The sequence below is a fragment of the Sebastes fasciatus genome, chromosome 11 (genome assembly GCF_043250625.1).
Source record: "Sebastes fasciatus isolate fSebFas1 chromosome 11, fSebFas1.pri, whole genome shotgun sequence".
NCBI classification, from domain to species: domain Eukaryota; kingdom Metazoa; phylum Chordata; class Actinopteri; order Perciformes; family Sebastidae; genus Sebastes; species Sebastes fasciatus.
This window is the reverse complement of record NC_133805.1, coordinates 27,231,057-27,248,600: the sequence shown is the minus strand read 5'-3', so window position 1 is coordinate 27,248,600 and position 17,544 is coordinate 27,231,057. Positions and strand designations below refer to the sequence as shown.

The 17,544-nt window shown below is 40.4% G+C and overlaps 2 protein-coding genes across 6 annotated transcripts in view; both read left to right on the top strand.

The window, feature by feature from the left end:
• Positions 1–339: 339 nt before the first annotated feature.
• Positions 340–10,776, top strand: rab12 (RAB12, member RAS oncogene family). Its single transcript, XM_074651932.1, has 6 exons — positions 340–764; positions 2,256–2,316; positions 4,373–4,511; positions 5,650–5,739; positions 6,223–6,327; positions 7,891–10,776. Exons 1-6 carry the CDS (start codon positions 530–532, stop codon positions 7,996–7,998), a joined length of 738 nt encoding a protein of 245 aa, XP_074508033.1. The 5' UTR covers positions 340–529; the 3' UTR covers positions 7,999–10,776.
• A 479-nt stretch (positions 10,777–11,255) lies between these two features.
• The window catches only part of mtcl1 (microtubule crosslinking factor 1), a 98,684-nt gene continuing 92,395 nt past the window's right edge, over positions 11,256–17,544 (top strand). For 3 of the 5 annotated variants that reach the window (XR_012595923.1, XM_074651941.1, XM_074651944.1), the window contains exon 1: positions 11,257–12,904. Coding sequence is in view for 4 of the 5 variants with exons in the window: in XM_074651941.1 (XP_074508042.1) it covers positions 11,999–12,904 (906 nt within the window). In the remaining variant the exon portion in view is untranslated. Of the gene's footprint in view, positions 12,905–17,544 lie in introns of all 5 variants that reach the window. The other 2 variants (XM_074651943.1, XM_074651942.1) reach the window with 2 other exon arrangements.

The following is a 17,544-nucleotide window of genomic DNA, read 5'->3' as shown; positions in this document are numbered from 1 at the left end:
AACATAGTGTAACAAAAATATTAACCATTTAAATAGAAGGAAGTATAAATATAGGAGCAGTATATACAGTATTGACAATAAACAGACTATTAACAAAATTGCACAAGTGGAAAATGATTTTGCACAGTGAGAATGAATTAAGTAATTAATTAATTAAAATACCAGGTTATTGTCAGTTTTTTTTAATTTAATTTTTTTATAAGTTTTTGTTTTTGTGCTTCTCACAGCTCATGTGTCCTAAAATCACTACAAACCACGAATCTTTTTTTGTTCTATAAAATAATGATAAGTTATAAAGAAAATGAGAAAGAAGCGCCGGAAGCGGAAGTGTGTAGTGACGTGGTGGATGACGTCATGAGGGCTCCTGTCTCTAATGGCTGAACAACAACAACTGTCGGCACTGAGGAGCAAACTTTCACCAACTTCTACTGACACCAAAGAAAGTTGTAAATAGCTCGTAGTTTCGGTTGTGTAACAGTATAGGCGCAGTTTGTGTGTTTCTCTTGTGATTACCAATGTGTAGTTACTGATGGATCCGAGGTATGACATCCCGCGGAGGGCCGCCGGTGGTGGTGGTGTCAGCGGCGGCTCCAACAACTCGTCCCCCGCTCTGGGGGCGCAGTCGCGCCGCAGGAAGATGCCTCCACGACCCGCTGATTTTAAACTGCAAATCATCATCATTGGCTCCCGTGGTGTCGGTAAAACCAGCATCATGGAGAGGTTTACCGACGACACGTTCTGCGAAGCTTGCAAGTCGACCGTAGGTGAGGACAGGAGACATTTACGGGACTTGTTTGTGTCAACTTTGTATTGACAGCATGTAGCAGCAGGGCTCTGTCTATTTACTGGAGGAGATAAACTACCAACAGCTGGAGACGTTATAAACATATTGTTATATATAACTGTAATGGGACTGAACAGAGGTTACACTACTAGCTGGAGCTAGCTAACTTAAGCTAACTGTAACAACAACACTGTTCTAGCTAACTAAACTGTCTTAGCTAGTAAACTATGTTGCAATGAAGCAACTAGACAAACACATGTGAGTCTAGGAGGAGTGTTTTGGGTGGATGTTGCATATTTGAGGCTGTTGGATGGGATGTCTAGCAGGGATTTTAGAGCCCCAACACAGTTACTTGAAATTAAGTTAACTAATTTACTGGACAGCTGCAGTTAACTTAATTTACTGCTGGTGATGAGCCTGTTTTATTAGTTTAAATGAGAATCTTTCTCTTTTTCTCTTTTATTCTTATCTCCATTAGCTGTGGCTGAAGCCCAGCTATTCTTCCTGGAGTCCACTTAAATCACTTTGAACTGTTTTAGGCTACATTTCAGGACACAATCACATTACAGTCTTTACCAACAATGACTACAACATCAAACGCAACAAAACACAACAATGTTCAAGACACAACCCAACACACAACACAGGACCTAGGTTCAAGTTATTACTATTCACAGAGTATAGAGGTTAATATGATTCCTTATTGGTTGGACCATAGCATATTATGTCAAAATACAGAACAAGCAACAACTTCTTTTACCATAAATATTAACGGGACTTTGTATTTATCCAACATTAAACCTTTTATGATTTGATGTTGGCTAAATATCAGCAGACACAGAGAGCTGTTCAGCTAGGAGATGTTCTTTCAATAATATTTTAAATAGATTTGTATTACTTTAGAATGAGTGTATAGTCTTATCCCATCAAGTGCCATCATTGAATGCCATCTCCATTTCTGAACAGACATTTTTATGTTTAGCCATTTTTGTGTATTAAGAGCTGACACATTACATATATTACCACATAAAAGCACATTATCACTTTAATAAAGTGGTTTTATTTGTTTTTATTGAAAACAAGAGAGCCATGTGACAAAGTGCTGTGCCATGGTTAGAGATGCTGCCAGCTTAAAATACTCAAAACCCTACATATGGAGAATTGGGTAAACAGTCCCGTGATCAAAACAACAGTCAGTCAGTCATAGTATCCAATCCCAAAATAGTCACACACAAGCAGCTGCTATGGCAGAGCTCCATTTTGTCCCCTGTCATTCCAGTGACACCGCTCGTCACTGATATTGTGTTACTTTGATCACAGATTACCAGATTACCAATTACCAACCATTACATTTTTCAATGAATTACTGTCAATTTCTTTTTCATGCTGTTGGTTCTTAAAAAAACAACAAACACAGGAAATGCTTGTACTTGCACTTGTCCACATGTGTGTTTCTGATTTCCCCTCATAGGAGTTGACTTCAAAATCAAGACAGTGGAGCTGAGAGGGAAGAAGATCAGACTACAGATATGGTGAGTAATTGGACAGAAGTCTCCAGTTCCTTTACTCCTCAGCATGGTGCATTTCCTGTGTCTGTTCTGTCGCCCTGCAGCCTGCTTTAACAAAAACTACTGCTGCCTCTCAGCTTTGTACAGTAAAGCATGTCTTGTGTAAATAATATTTTTTAATAACGACATCATTGCATGTTTTGCCACGAGGTATTTCTTTTATCTGAAGCCCCATATTAAAAACATGAGGCTTTAGTGGGAATATGACTTCATGTGCAGCAGCACATGATCATGCTCACCATGTTCTTATCATATGTTGGCCATCACTTTATTCTGGCTTACATCAGGTACTGTTGTTCTTTCATTTAGTCTTTTTCTCCTGATTTGTATTAATGACTTACAAGTAGACGCATATATGAAAACACACATGATACTTATTTTACTGATATTTTTCCACATCTTTTTTCCAAAATCTTACTGGCCATTTTAACTTCCAAGTCTTTACTTGTTGGACAGATTTAGATTTCCAAACCAATCAAGAATACTAAAGGTTAAAACAGAGTCAATAAAACATCTGTAAAAGAGAGTCATGATCTCAGAAGAAATGTTAAAAGAGTTTATCCTTCCCAGAAAAAAAGTCTTGTGCTCTACGTCTTGTGTCTTGTGACTTTAACTAGGCCTTAATTACATTTTGAAAACGTCTAGAGTTTTTGTCCAACGATTAACATGCCACAAGTTCCAGTTAGGAAAGCTTTTGTACTGACTGAGTGTTTGACTGCATTGATTGTGTTGGGCTAAAACGTGGGAACTTCATCGCTTACTTCACTAACGCATCTGTCCTGTTCACTAACACCCCATCCACCCTTCACATCTACCCTTTACCACGTCCCGTTTTACCCCCGTTCCTCTGCCCGCCCTGCGACCTCTCCGTTCAAGATGTCCGTCCTCAATGTGTCTTGTCTCTCACGTTGAACTGCTCACATCAAGCTCCATCATTGCCACCACGCCCGGCCTTACCTAACCCGCCATTTTGCTGCTGTGTCTCTGTCCGCTCTTCTGCTCATAAGCCTGACTGTGACTCACAATGGGAACAGGGAGAGACTAGCTGGCTGAAGGTACAGTAACACTGCACTGTGAGTGCAGCTCAATCTGCTTATCATGCTGCTGCTAACCCACACACTCACATGATCAGCTGATCATAACATAGATCGAAACATATTTTTGCTCACTTTACATTGTTAAAATGAAGAGTTCATTTTCAAAATGCACTTTATTTAGTGTGGTTTAATTTCAAGTGCCTGTAATTATTGATCAAGCTATAATAGCTGCTCATTTTGAGTTAATGGTAACACTCTTAGCATTAATAAGCAGTATTTAAACATTTAATAAATGGTAATGGCAAACACTATAATGTAGTTGTTAGCAGATATAAGGACATTTTAAAGTGTTTATTAATGTGCAGTTTTTTCATCAATTATAACTCCTCTGAAAATATATTCAACATTACTACAACAGTTTTTTTTTTTACTATATTGTATTTAATTTTTCTGTATATACACCAGCCTCCACGTATTGGTGCCCACAGGAGGAGTTCTAGTTGTTGACAAATACATTAATAAACACTTATACAGTATGTGCTTACATTATAATTTGTCGTAAACATTTATGAAATGTTTGTATACTGCTTATAACTGTACATGGGATGTCATCTCATTTTGGAACATAACTCTTCAGATGTCTATTTTGTTTTAGCTATATACCTGATGATAATGTGGATACCAGATTTAAGCCACACAATGTTTCAACGATTCAGTGTTTTAAAATGAATGATGTACATACTAACTAATGAATGTATTGCTAGCATATTGATTAATGACATTGAATTAGTTATGACTTGTCACAAAATTGCTTCTTCTTGCCCCTTTTGTCGTTTATCTTAGTTTTTCTTTTTTAAACTTCGGCCTATTAATCATAGTCATCTTTAAAGAATGAAAAATACCTTTGATCAAATCAAATCAATCAGCTGTTTGGTATTCAGACAAGAGTTTTAATTATATTGGGTTTCATTCATGTCATCCAGGGACACTGCCGGCCAGGAGAGATTCAACAGCATCACATCAGCCTACTACAGAGGCGCCAAGGGAATAGTGCTAGTGTATGATATCACAAAGCAGGAGACCTTTGACGACCTGCCCAAATGGATGAAAATGATAGACAAGGTAAACAAACTGTCTGACTGCTGGAATTACGTAACATGTGCCTTTTCTGGGTAGTTCTTGGGGGTGTTCTTCTGCTATTATCATATGCCAGTTTCCTGACATGTTAGAAAGTGTTAAAACGCTACACTCTTCGCTCGTACGGTGACAAAACCATTCCTTGGATTCTCTCAAGCATCTGGCACTAAAGATTTACATAAGAATTAAATGTAAATGCCACTCATACCTCCCCTGATATTGACCCTTCAGTTCTACCTTTGTCTTGCACTGGCAGCAGGTACAAAGCCATAAGGTGTTTTTTTAATGTGTCATTTTGCAGAAAAAATATTTCAATTATAGCCTGACCGATGCTGGATTTTTTAAACCAATACCAATATTATATTTGAGAATTTAAAAATATAAATTTTCTTTACACAATTCATAACATAAGTAAACTTTTTTAATAGTGTTCCCTTTATTTTTCTAACAATTGTGAACAAGAAATGTACTGGGAAAGACATTTTGCAGTTGAAAAATAAACTTGCCACCTCTCTTTGGTGGACAAACTATAGAATGGTGATACTCAAAACATATATTTGTCATTTCTGTTCTTCAGTATCTCGTTTTTTAAATAATAAAAAATATATATATATTGTGTGATAAAGTAATTACAGAACAAGTGAATACAAGTACAGGGATACATAAACAGCCAAAAGAGAGAGTCTTGTTATATATCCCATACTGATATGTTTATATCAGCATGGTCATTTTATCGGTTGGAATGTAGTCTCAATTCAGAACTTGTAGTCTCGAGTCGCTTGCATTTATTCATTTTGAACGTTACACAAACATCACACAAAAATGTATCAGCTGTAGCTTTATAGGTAAATTCACCAAAGTGGAACTTTTGTATTCCAAGTTATGTTGCTAAATCACACTGCATAAAATTGTTGACAAACCCATGTGTAAGAAAATGTCTATTTTTTTAGAATAACAACATCGAGGTGTCAATTTTGTGAAGTTCTCTTTTAGTTGCAGAACCAGTTTTCATGGGGACAGTATGCTGAACACATTTCATTGCAGTAATCTAGTTTGACCTTTATAAAATGTGAGGCTGATGACGTTCTAACGTGTCCCCTCTCTGCTTTCTGTTTTGTGTCAGTACGCCTCAGAGGAAGCAGAGCTTCTCCTGGTCGGGAACAAGCTGGACTGTGAGACTGATCGTATCATCTCCAGACAGCAGGGAGAGAGGGTGGGTCCGGCACACAAACGCTCCCATTCACCATCATAAGACAAAACCACATCCTCTGTTTCTATAAATTTGATATCAAATTCTCTAAAAGAAGATGCAGTAATACAAACAATAGATGCATTAATGTGTATTATGAGCAGAGCATCTTGAAAGCTCAGTCACAATTTACGACTGCAGGGAAATAAAACTAAAATATCCTAAATAATGCGGAATGTAGGGCAGATGGATGCTTTCAGTGTGCCAGTTGATTGTCTGAACATAGACTTTGTGTGCTTCAAAGACACACTGATAACACGGATGCCCTCCTCCAGGAACTGACATTATGTGTAGCACAGCAGCAGGCTTATCCAAAAACTCCATTAAATCTAAAGGGGAGACTTTTTCATGAAGTTTCCAGCTGTTTTGTTCAGCTTCACTTCTGCTCCTGTGGTGATTGATTGTTTTGCTGACGTTAAGATAATTTTTTCTCTATTTGTGTTGCAGTTTTGCTCTCGAATAAGTGGAATGCGCTTCTGCGAAGCTAGTGCCAAGGATAATTTTAATGTGGACGAGATCTTCCTGAAGCTTGTGGATGACATCCTTAGCAAGGTGGGTTTGCCATCAGTAGAGCCTGACCAAATATCTGATAACGATGAATTAGTCAGTGACCACATTTACATGCACACTAATATTCCACTATTATTCCGAATAGACCAATATTTCATATATATTTCATATGCCTCATTCCGAATGGAGCATTTTTTCCAATTAAGACCTGTGGGATATGCTGATATTATTCAGGTTTCAGGAGCATTCTTTGGACATCTATAAAGCGCATTCAGAATATGTGTCTCAGTCTGGGTTTTTACAGCAGTTTACGACACACGGCCTTTTGCCTGTTTACGGCAAGCTCTGTGTGTTGTACACAAACCAAGCAGAGATGTATGCCCAAAAGAAAAGAAGGAGAACCACACTTAGGATCGACAGGAAGGCATCCGCGCACTCCAAAATATTAAAACAAGTGGCAAGCAAGGAAGGAAATGTATTAAAAAGCCTTTTTTATAGTGGCATGTACTGTAGGTCTTCATCAGGGCTTTCAACGGGTGAATTCTCTGACGAACTTTATAAATGATTTAGCCACTATAATAAAGGCTTTTTAATATATTACCTTCCTCATTTGCCACTTGTTTTAATATTTTGGAGTGCCTGGATTGCCTTCCTGTCTATCCTGATTTTTTTCCCCTTTTTCTAAGAGTACCCAACACATTTTGCCTTACGGTTGAGTACATAGAGCAACCAGTTATGTCTCTTTCTGAGAAACACACCTACCATTAAAAATTATGAAAGACTTGGATATCAACAGGTTTTTGAATATGTAATCGGAGTATGCACGCAAACAGGAATATTAGTAGAATAATCATTTTCATTAGTCATAAACAGCATAGTCGGAATATTGTCTTTTTTTGAAATAAGGACAAAAAACAGAACAGTTTGTGCATGTAAACATAGTCGATGTTCATTTTTTTAACAAAAAAAGCATAATATGAACAACCATTTTTATTAAAGATTCCTTAGATTTGGTTATGAAAGAATTGTGACCAAGATATGTGCGGAGCAGGACATTTTCTAGTTAAACAGGACAAACTATGTAATAGCGACACTGTTTCTAAATTACAAAACAAACGTATCTTTAACATTTCCGTGCTGTACTTTCTTGTGACGTATTGGTCGACGTGTGCCAATACTGATACATATGTGATGAGCTAATATCAGCCCATCAGATTGGCTAATATTCTATCCAAATGAGAAGTCTAAATTCGTCACTTTCCGCCAGCATTTCTAAATTTTCATCAGATAAAGTTATTACAGTAAAAGTACACTTTTACTTGACCGTTCTTTGTACACACATTTCTTTGTGGCTCTTGTTCTGCCTAGAATACTTGTTTTCAGAGCACTTCTCTGTTTCATAAACCTCATACAGCCACAGGAATATCGTCAAGACACTGTGATTATTTTGCTCCTTAATGCTTATTTTTCTTTTCTACAAATTGAAGCTTCTTCACCCGTTGCACTCAATAAGTCACTGTGGATGCCAACTTAAGCACACTGCCTGAATTTTAAGTGCATTAACCCTGTGTTTCCTGACTTGTCCTCTTCTTCCTGATACAACAGATGCCTCTGGAAGTTCCCAACAATGAGCTTTCCAACAGCATCCTGTCTCTGCAGCCTGAACCGGAAGTGCCTCCGGAGTTGCCGCCTCCTCGCATGCGCTGTTGCTGAGAGTCCGAGTGGTCCCCCATCCTACACACACACACATTCACAGCACACACACACACACATGCAGAGTACCAATCTGGTCACCAGGGGGAAGCAAACAGCAGCAGTTTGGAGTTATTGGCTGCTGATGTAAGATGCATGGACTCTCTCAACAACCAGTATTATCTTTCCCTCTTTCTTCTCCTGTTTCGTAACTGTACACTATGACATGAACTACACTAACACTTAGGCCTGGTGAATCACCCACTTCCTACCACCCCTTCTGTCTACTACATTTGACCCAGACTACCTCATTCCTCGGACCGTTAGACTAGCTGTGCCCCGCAGGTGCCTTCGAGGTAGAGAGCCCTCTGGTAGCAGTTGCACATTTTACAAGGAGGATGATTATTGAGGGCTTTACAGCTTCCTGATGAAAACTCATCATTGTACACTAAGTTTGTCTGAGTTGCCCGACGGTTTGGTATCTCTGCATTAGCTTACAGAAAAAGGGATAACAATATCTCACGTCTCTTCAGCTTAGTTTGGATCTAGGTACAGTAGTTTTATATTCTTATTAATTGGTATTATTACCAAGTGACGAGTTGACTTGAGGTAAACAAAAGCACATGATGTAAATATGGCGTGTTGCTGTAACGACTGGACAAGGTGCAGATTTTATGCGGCCAGCAGTAGGTGGATGTGTGGTGGTGGATCATATCAGTTTGTATTCCTTTGCCTTAAAGTGTTAAAGTGGCTGGAACGGCTTATTTCACACATTTGTATAAATTGTAATGTTTTGCACTACAATCCATCTTATAGTTTAGCTGACAAGACAGAAAGTACACGACTTGTAGTTTAGTAAAGATCGATGCTGCCTCGGTGGTGGCCACTCTGAACTCACAGTTAAAGGGATAGCTTGGGTGTTTTGAAGTGGGATTGTATGAGGTACTTATCCATAGTCAGTGTATTACCTACAGTAGAAAACGGTCGGCACGTCCCCAGTTTAGAGAAGCAGACAGGAGTTACCTGCTGTGGACGGGCCGGCAGCAAAATGTATTTCAGCCACCTAAAAAAATCAATATCAGTTTAAGCGTACGCTATATTTAGAATATTTTCAGCGGGTTACCTTGCTGTGAGACAGCTATACAGTCTATGTTTCCGACAGGGACTGACTGAAGCTGTTATCTATGCTCTCGCCAAAGCAACCAGACTCCATTGGAAAAAAGCAGTAATTTTACCTCGCAAAACACTGGAGTTGCTGGTCTACCGCTGCCTCGATCGGTTAGTTTGCTTGAGTTATTGTGTGACTTTGGTTAGTTCAGATTCACCAAAGTCACACAATAGCACAAATAAACTATCCAATTGAGGAAACGGTAGACGAGCAACTCCAGTGTTCTGCGAGATAAAATTACAGTTTTTTTCAATGGAGTCTGGTGGTTTTGAAGAGAGCATAGATGGATACAACAGCTTCAATTGCCGACCATCATCTACTGTAGGTAATACACTGACTATGGATAAGTATCTCATACAACCCCACTTCAAAGTACCCGAACTGTCACTGTTAAAGTGGGATGGAGATGCAAGGAGAGATGGGTAATGTAGTCTTTGAGGGATTAGTGTTTTCACAAAGGCATTCTCCATGTGTCGTGTGTTACTGGCTTTTTAGAGGAAGTACAGACAGTAAGTAGCCAGTAGACACACACACACACATGGTTTTAGCCTTTGTTTTGCTTCTGTTACTAATATTGCAAAGTGTTTTGTTTTTCTCTGAATTCAGATAGAGAAGAATGTTTGAGTCTGCCTTTTAGGGAGGAAAAGGTGCATGAAGGTTTGTTTAGTATTTGAAGGACTCAGGAAACTTTGATCGGCTCATATCTGCTCATTTTGACAGGCTTTTATTGCAGATTTGAGTTTCATAACATTGTGAACAAATTGATGAAGAAAGATCTTCATATAAAATCCTGCTTGACGGGGGACGTTTGTGTTTTTAAGAAGAGATCAGCAGTTTTTAAATTTATGATTTGGCAGTTTGTTACAGACCAGTATGGGGTGCATCCCATTACTTGCACATTTTCAAAAAGACTAGGCTATGCATGTTAATCCCTTCCGTGTTCATAGCTATTAATAATCATTTAATTCTTCCGTCTTGTTTTGTTAAATTAATGCAATATTGTAGCACTGTGCGTGTTTCTGTTTTGTTTTTACACATTGAAGTTAAAGTCTGAGGGCGAGGAAGGAAGAGCCCATTCAGAGTAGCTGATTTAAAATGACCTAAACTGACGTGCTATTGGTTTATTTGATTTTTTTTTGTTGAAGTTTTATGTTAAAGTGGACTTAAACTGGCACATTATGTATTCTAACAAATGAATAGTTTCATACCAAAACAAAACAATGTTGCTAACAAAACAGTCACTGACATCCAAGCACATCTTGCAATAAGATCATCCGCCAGCAAACCACCATACATCACCTGCGTTTTGAAATGACAAACTTCTTTTGATATCGTTTCGTGGAATGAAACCTATTCATTTGTCCCCCCCTTTAGCATTCGACACTAACCCTGTGGTCTCTGTTTTAATAGCCACGCCTTATACTACTCAGTGTTTTAAATATACATTTTAAGAAATGCTTTTATTTGAAAATGTGTATCCTTTAAAGATGGAAGACTGTACTTTGTATTAAACCTGTTCTAAGTCTTTTGAAACAGTTTTGGCATGTTTAAAGCAGATTTGTGGTATTTATAACTTGTGGCATTCTTGAACTAATGAAATGCAATTAAAGATATCTATATTTATTACCAGATTATGGTCTTGATTTTATTCTGTGTGTGTGTGTGTGTGCGTGCGCGCGTGTGCGTGGCGTCCCAGGGGTTCTTGAGTGGATTCCAGGAACACAGAAATGATAATTTTCTCAGTTTTAATGGCATTTCTTTCGCTTCAGAGGTTCAAATCATTGGAAGATGATGCAGAAGTGATGTTTTATTTCATGATTTGGAAACAGGCACATCTGGCTGTAGATGTTTTGAATTTTGATGAATGTTTTGTGATACCTTATGATTGGTTTTATGTCTGCAACCGTGTAACTGTGGTGCTGCCTATCTTGACACTCCTGGAAAAGAGATTTTTAATCTCAATGAGTTTTTACTACTGGTTAAATAAAGGTTAAATAAATTAAAAAAAATTATAAGATATTTTAGATTGGGGTCTTGGGGATAAAAACAATTGATTGGAGGATGTGATTTAGAGGTATTAAGGTTTCCCAAAGGGAAGAGGTGATGGTGCCTCCTGAGTCCATCGTTGCACCTCATGTGAAGGTGTCCAATAGCCAACAGAGTGTGTGTGTCGTTAGGGCATGCGCACCAAAGCGTGTCAGACCTGGTCCCGCCTGCATGGTCCCACAGAAAATAAGGGGTGTGCTTGCTCTGGTTGCTCGTGAGGAGGCAGCAGCGCATGCGCCTCGCAGGAAATCACGGGCGTCGAGCCTCCTCTCCTCTCCTCTCCTCTCCTCCCCTCCTCACACCACACCGCAGCAGCGATTGCAGATCTTACATGTCAGATAGATAGGAGGGAGTGGGAAGGGGGTACGCGAGAGAGACTGGGGGGCCCAACACTCACAGAGGGATGGAGAGCCGGTCTGCAGAGGAAGAAGAAGAAGAAGAAGAAGAGGGCTGATCTGACTAAGACTGACTCTTTTCTTTCTAACTTGGAGCCTCACGAGTCTGCGGATGCAACCTGTCTGTCATCCCCATCCGTCCCAGTAATCCCATTCTGTGTTGCAGCGTTTCTTCAAGGCAGCAGAGGGGACTACAATGACAACCTGGTGAATGCACACGGAGAGATGGAGTAAAGCAATAAGCACCTCGCAGGATGCGCATCATCCACAGCCCGACAAGGAAGAAGAAGAAGGTAGTAGAGCAACCTGCTGGCTGTTTTTCTCACACCGTCGCATGTCAGAGGAGATTTTCCGCGGTGGTGCTGTTGTGGATTGATCGTTTCCTCCATCGCCCTCCTGGTGGTGTCGGTGTATGATGGAGAGCTCCAATGGCTCTGGCAGCGAAACCAAACCGCAGAACCAGAACCACCAGTTGGAGAAGAAGAGACTGAACCGAGTGCCTTCTCCGGCCAGACCTTTCCTCAAGGATGTGCACTCTCGCTGCTCCACCAAGCCACCTGCCATCGTACCCAAATCACCCAAATTCAACAAGCAGCAGCAGTCCTCCTCGGTGCCCTTGGCCCATCCGAACCGCAGCTCCAGACGCAACACGACCGGAGCGAAGGAGAAACCATCAGCCACCACGGCGAAAAGTAAGACCTCTGTGGCGAAGAAGCCCACCAAGGTGCTCCAGCATGCAGCAGCAGCCGGCAGCATTAAGCCGGACAGCAGCTCCACCAGCAGCAGTCCTGTCCTCGCTAAAGGCAAGAAGGGGAGACTAGGCTCCTCGGGGTCCCCCCAAGGCCCTCTCAGCCATGGATCCCCGATCCGGGTACCCACCGGAGCAGCGCCTCTTCTCGGCTCTTCTCGGGTCAGCCAGACTGACAGCAGCTCCGACCTGTCCGACTGTCCGTCCGAGCCGCTGTCGGACGAGCAGAAGCTGGCACCGGCCGCTAGTAGCGACGCCGAGTCCGGCACCGGCTCCAGTGACAGGGATCAGGTGGGAGGCGATAATCCGCTGACTGGAGCGGCTACCGGAGCTCCTCCTGCTGCTGCTACCGGAGCTGCTGGTGCTCCTCTGCGCACAAGCGACGCTTCCTCCGCCGCCGCCAAGGGAAGCAGCAGCAGCATGATGTCTCAGGCTCAGCATGGAGAGAAACACAAGCAGGAGAAACCCTCATCAGGAGCACAATTCCGACTGCCAGGCACCAAGGATGTAACTGAGGAGGAGCTGCTGCGGGAGGTGGAGGATCTGAGATCTGAAAACGACTACCTCAAGGTATGGCCGATGATATCTGACCCCCATATGAGAACTATTAGGACTTTAAGAACTTTAAACATGCGCTATCTGCCTTTAAACATGCACTATCTACCTTTAAACATGCACGATCTGCCTTTAAACATGCACATCTGCCTTTTAACATGCGCTATCTGCCTTTAAACATGCACATCTGCCTTTACACATGCACTATCTGCCTTTAAACATGCACTATCTGCCTTTACACATGCACATCTGCCTTTAAACATGCACTATCTGCCTTTACACATGCACTATCTACCTTTAAACATGCACTATCTACCTTTAAACATGCACGATCTGCCTTTAAACATGCACATCTGCCTTTTAACATGCGCTATCTGCCTTTAAACATGCACTATCTGCCTTTACACATGCACTATCTGCCTTTAAACATGCACTATCTGCCTTTACACATGCACTATCTACCTTTAAACATGCACGATCTGCCTTTACACATGCACATCTGCCTTTAAACATGCACATCTGCCTTTTAACATGCGCTATCTGCCTTTAAACATGCACTATCTGCCTTTACACATGCACTATCTGCCTTTAAACATGCACTATCTGCCTTTACACATGCACTATCTACCTTTAAACATGCACTATCTGCCTTTACACATGCACATCTGCCTTTAAACATGCACTATCTGCCTTTACACATGCACTATCTACCTTTAAACATGCACTATCTACCTTTAAACATGCACGATCTGCCTTTAAACATGCACATCTGCCTTTTAACATGCGCTATCTGCCTTTAAACATGCACTATCTGCCTTTACACATGCACTATCTGCCTTTAAACATGCACTATCTGCCTTTACACATGCACTATCTACCTTTAAACATGCACGATCTGCCTTTAAACATGCACATCTGCCTTTTAACATGCACTATCTGCCTTTAAACATGCACTATCTGCCTTTACACATGCACTATCTACCTTTAAACATGCACGATCTGCCTTTAAACATGCACATCTGCCTTTACACATGCACTATCTACCTTTAAACATGCACTATCTACCTTTAAACATGCACGATCTGCCTTTAAACATGCACATCTGCCTTTAAACATGCACTATCTACCTTTAAACATGCACAATCTGCCTTTAAACATGCACATCTGCCTTTTAACATGCGCTATCTGCCTTTAAACATGCACTATCTGCCTTTACACATGCACTATCTGCCTTTAAACATGCACTATCTGCCTTTACACATGCACTATCTACCTTTAAACATGCACGATCTGCCTTTAAACATGCACATCTGCCTTTTAACATGCACTATCTGCCTTTAAACATGCACTATCTGCCTTTACACATGCACTATCTACCTTTAAACATGCACGATCTGCCTTTAAACATGCACATCTGCCTTTACACATGCACTATCTACCTTTAAACATGCACTATCTACCTTTAAACATGCACGATCTGCCTTTAAACATGCACATCTGCCTTTAAACATGCACTATCTGCCTTTACACATGCACTATCTGCCTTTACACATGCACTATCTGCCTTTAAACATGCACTATCTGCCTTTACACATGCACTATCTACCTTTAAACATGCACGATCTGCCTTTAAACATGCACATCTGCCTTTTAACATGCACTATCTGCCTTTAAACATGCACATCTGCCTTTACACATGCACTATCTGCCTTTACACATGCACTATCTGCCTTTAAACATGCACTATCTGCAACCATCTTGGACTCTAACCACTGGCGCACTTTACACTTACTTTACACTACACATCCTATATACCACTTTATAGACTGCACATATGCACATACTACATTTATTTATTGACGGACTGCACACACTATGTTCACCCATTCACTCTGTATCTGTTATATCTCTATTATTGTTTTTATAATTTTTGTATACCTTTACCTCTCCTGTGTTTCACTCTGTTTGCTGATGTTGCTGCTTTGACACTTGAATTTCCCTCCGGGGATTAATAAAGGTTAATCCTATCTTATCTTATTTTATCTCAACAAGTTAACACGGCAGGCAATACTATTTGTTGCATATGTTTTATATAACAAACAACATAATTCAAAATCTACATTTAAAAGATTTGTTGCCCCATTTAATCTCTATCCAGCTGTTTCCCCAAAGAGGACCCCAAACAGTTCCTTTACAGGAGTTCAATCCCCACCATCACCTGCTTTTTTTTTTAAGTGTCCTTGAGCAACTTCCACCTGCTCACTGATTGAAAGCATAATCTAAATGTATAAATGATTAAAAAATCTAAACGCCTCTCCTTTAATGCCCAGCTGTCATCCCCATGATGTCCCTCTGTCGCCTCTCCATCCATCATGTCGTCTTTTTTACCCTTCCCGGGCTTCCCTGTGGGGTTGACCTTTATTGATGGGTCTTTTATTGATAGTGGCTTCACCCTGATGTGTCCCTAGACTTTATTTTCTTTATAATAGTGTTGCTGACATCTCCCCAAAGTCTATTTTGACAGAAAAACATCACATTTTGCGCCCTCCCACCCCCCCCCCTCATGTTGCATCTGGGACACAGAGAGTAACATCATCTCCTGTAATGATGTGAACAGATTGTAGTCAGGGATGCACAGTAGTTTTTTAATCAGATTTCCAACATTTCATTGTTGTATTTTACATATTGCATGAAGATCCTGCTTGAAGATTTCATGCAGGATCCCCCTCTCCCTCTCCCCCCACTTCTTTAAGTAGGCTATCCCCATAAATTGGAGAGGGGGGGGCAAACAGATAATGCGGCAAACAATCTCGCAGGTTTATTTATTTATTTTTTCCGATGGCAGACAGGTTTATTTGCATGTTACCCAGAGTATTATTTCAAACTTGATCACGCATGTCTGTGTCTCTCTCTCTCTCTCTCTCTCTGGCTCGGTAGAAACACAAGAGAGTTAATCAGCTTTGCTGGCTCTGGCTGTAATGGCTTTATCCCACAGGACTTGATAACAGTCAGATGTCCCATGTGTGTGGGGTTCAGTCAGTCAGTCAGTCAGTCTGCCAGCTGGGACTCGGAGGTGAACTCCTCTACCTCCCCCTCCCGCCCTCCATGCCCCCAAAACGTCTGGGAGTCCCCACCGCTGCTACTTCACTACTGCTCATTGAAAAACATGTTTATCACATTTATTTCAACCTCTCACTTTTATTTTAGATTATATTATTAGGTGTTTTTGCTTCTTTTGATTGCATGAAGAGAAAATATGTCATGAAGGGGATTTTAACCTGTCTTATTGAGTATACATAAAATACATAGAAACTGATTTTTTGGGCTGCAACTAACAAATTTCCTTTAGAGCTGCAATGACTCGTCGATAAAACGAGTAGACCATCAACAGAAAATTAACTGTTGACTGTTCTGGTAATCAATCTCAGTCTGCTTTTCTCTGTTTAATATCTTTGTAAATTGAATATCTTTGGACTGTTGGCCAGACAAAACAACATTTCAATATGTCACACTCAGATTTGGGTTCCTTTTTTAACTGTTTTAAAAAAAATAGAATGAAACAATTAATTGCTGGATTGAGAAATAATCGTCCGATTAATCAATAATGAAAATAATCGTGTGTCGCAGCCCTAATTTTCATGAGCGATTAATCTGCTGAACACTAAATTCAAGTAATTAAGTAATTGCATGGTCTTTAAATTGTCAAAAAAATGTAAAATGAAAATGTCCCGCAAGTTCCCAGAGCCCAGATGTGACGTAAACTCAAAATATATTTAGTTTCCTTTCACATAAAAAAAAGAAAAGTTGCCAAACTTCACATTTAAGATGTTGGAACCAGCAAATTTTTGGTATTTTCCCTTAAAAAATGACTAATTAATGAGTTATTGCAGCTTGAATTTTCTATTGAACATTCACTGAGTCCAGCTTCTCAGATATGAATATTTGCTGCTCTTCTTTGTCATAGTTGATAGCAAATAGATTGTCTTTGAGTTTTGGACTGTTGGTTGGTCAAAACAATTTATTTGAAGAAGTCATCTTGGGTTGTGAAATCGTGAGGATTTTTTCACAATTTATTTGACATTCCCCAGAGTACATATAGATCAATTAAGATATCCACACTTAAAACCCTTAAAGAGATGACTAAGTACCGGTGATGACTCGGCGTACACCCTCCCCATAAACATCAGTGATATTCTGTAAATATACCTGCTCCCAGGATGCTGCTCTGATTTTAACCTGGCCATCGATTGGGCCGACCCTGTGCGAGGTCATTCGCTCCTTCCTCCAGGGCCCTCCTCAGATAACAATGGGCTCTGTGCTTTTCCAAATGAGGAGAGATTTAGTTTTCTCATTAATTGACACACAATTCCCAACCCACCCCCCGCACCCCCTCAGCATACAATTGTCTTTTCATCAGGTGCCAGTCAAACCCTTTGAATACCCATCCCAGGGGAAATCTACAGAGCAAACTGATTCCTCAGGATGGAGAGAAGCAGAAAACCCTCGAGGTTACCGAACAAACTATCGTAGTACTACAGATAAATCTTTCCCTCTCTACCTCCATCAAGGCTGGGTTGTTTCATGTTGATGGGGAATGATCCAATCCAAGAGATAAGATGCTTAGAGCCAACTATTGATGTTACATCATCAGCACC

Bases quoted from the DNA above. Each gene is read 5' to 3' on its own strand.
- rab12 (XM_074651932.1), top strand. From the start codon at position 530: ATGGATCCGAGGTATGACATCCCGCGGAGGGCCGCCGGTGGTGGTGGT. The intron at 2,317-4,372 runs GTGAGTAATTGG...CATGTCATCCAG, and splicing joins AAGATCAGACTACAGATATG to GGACACTGCCGGCCAGGAGA. The intron at 6,328-7,890 runs GTGGGTTTGCCA...CTGATACAACAG, and splicing joins TGGATGACATCCTTAGCAAG to ATGCCTCTGGAAGTTCCCAA.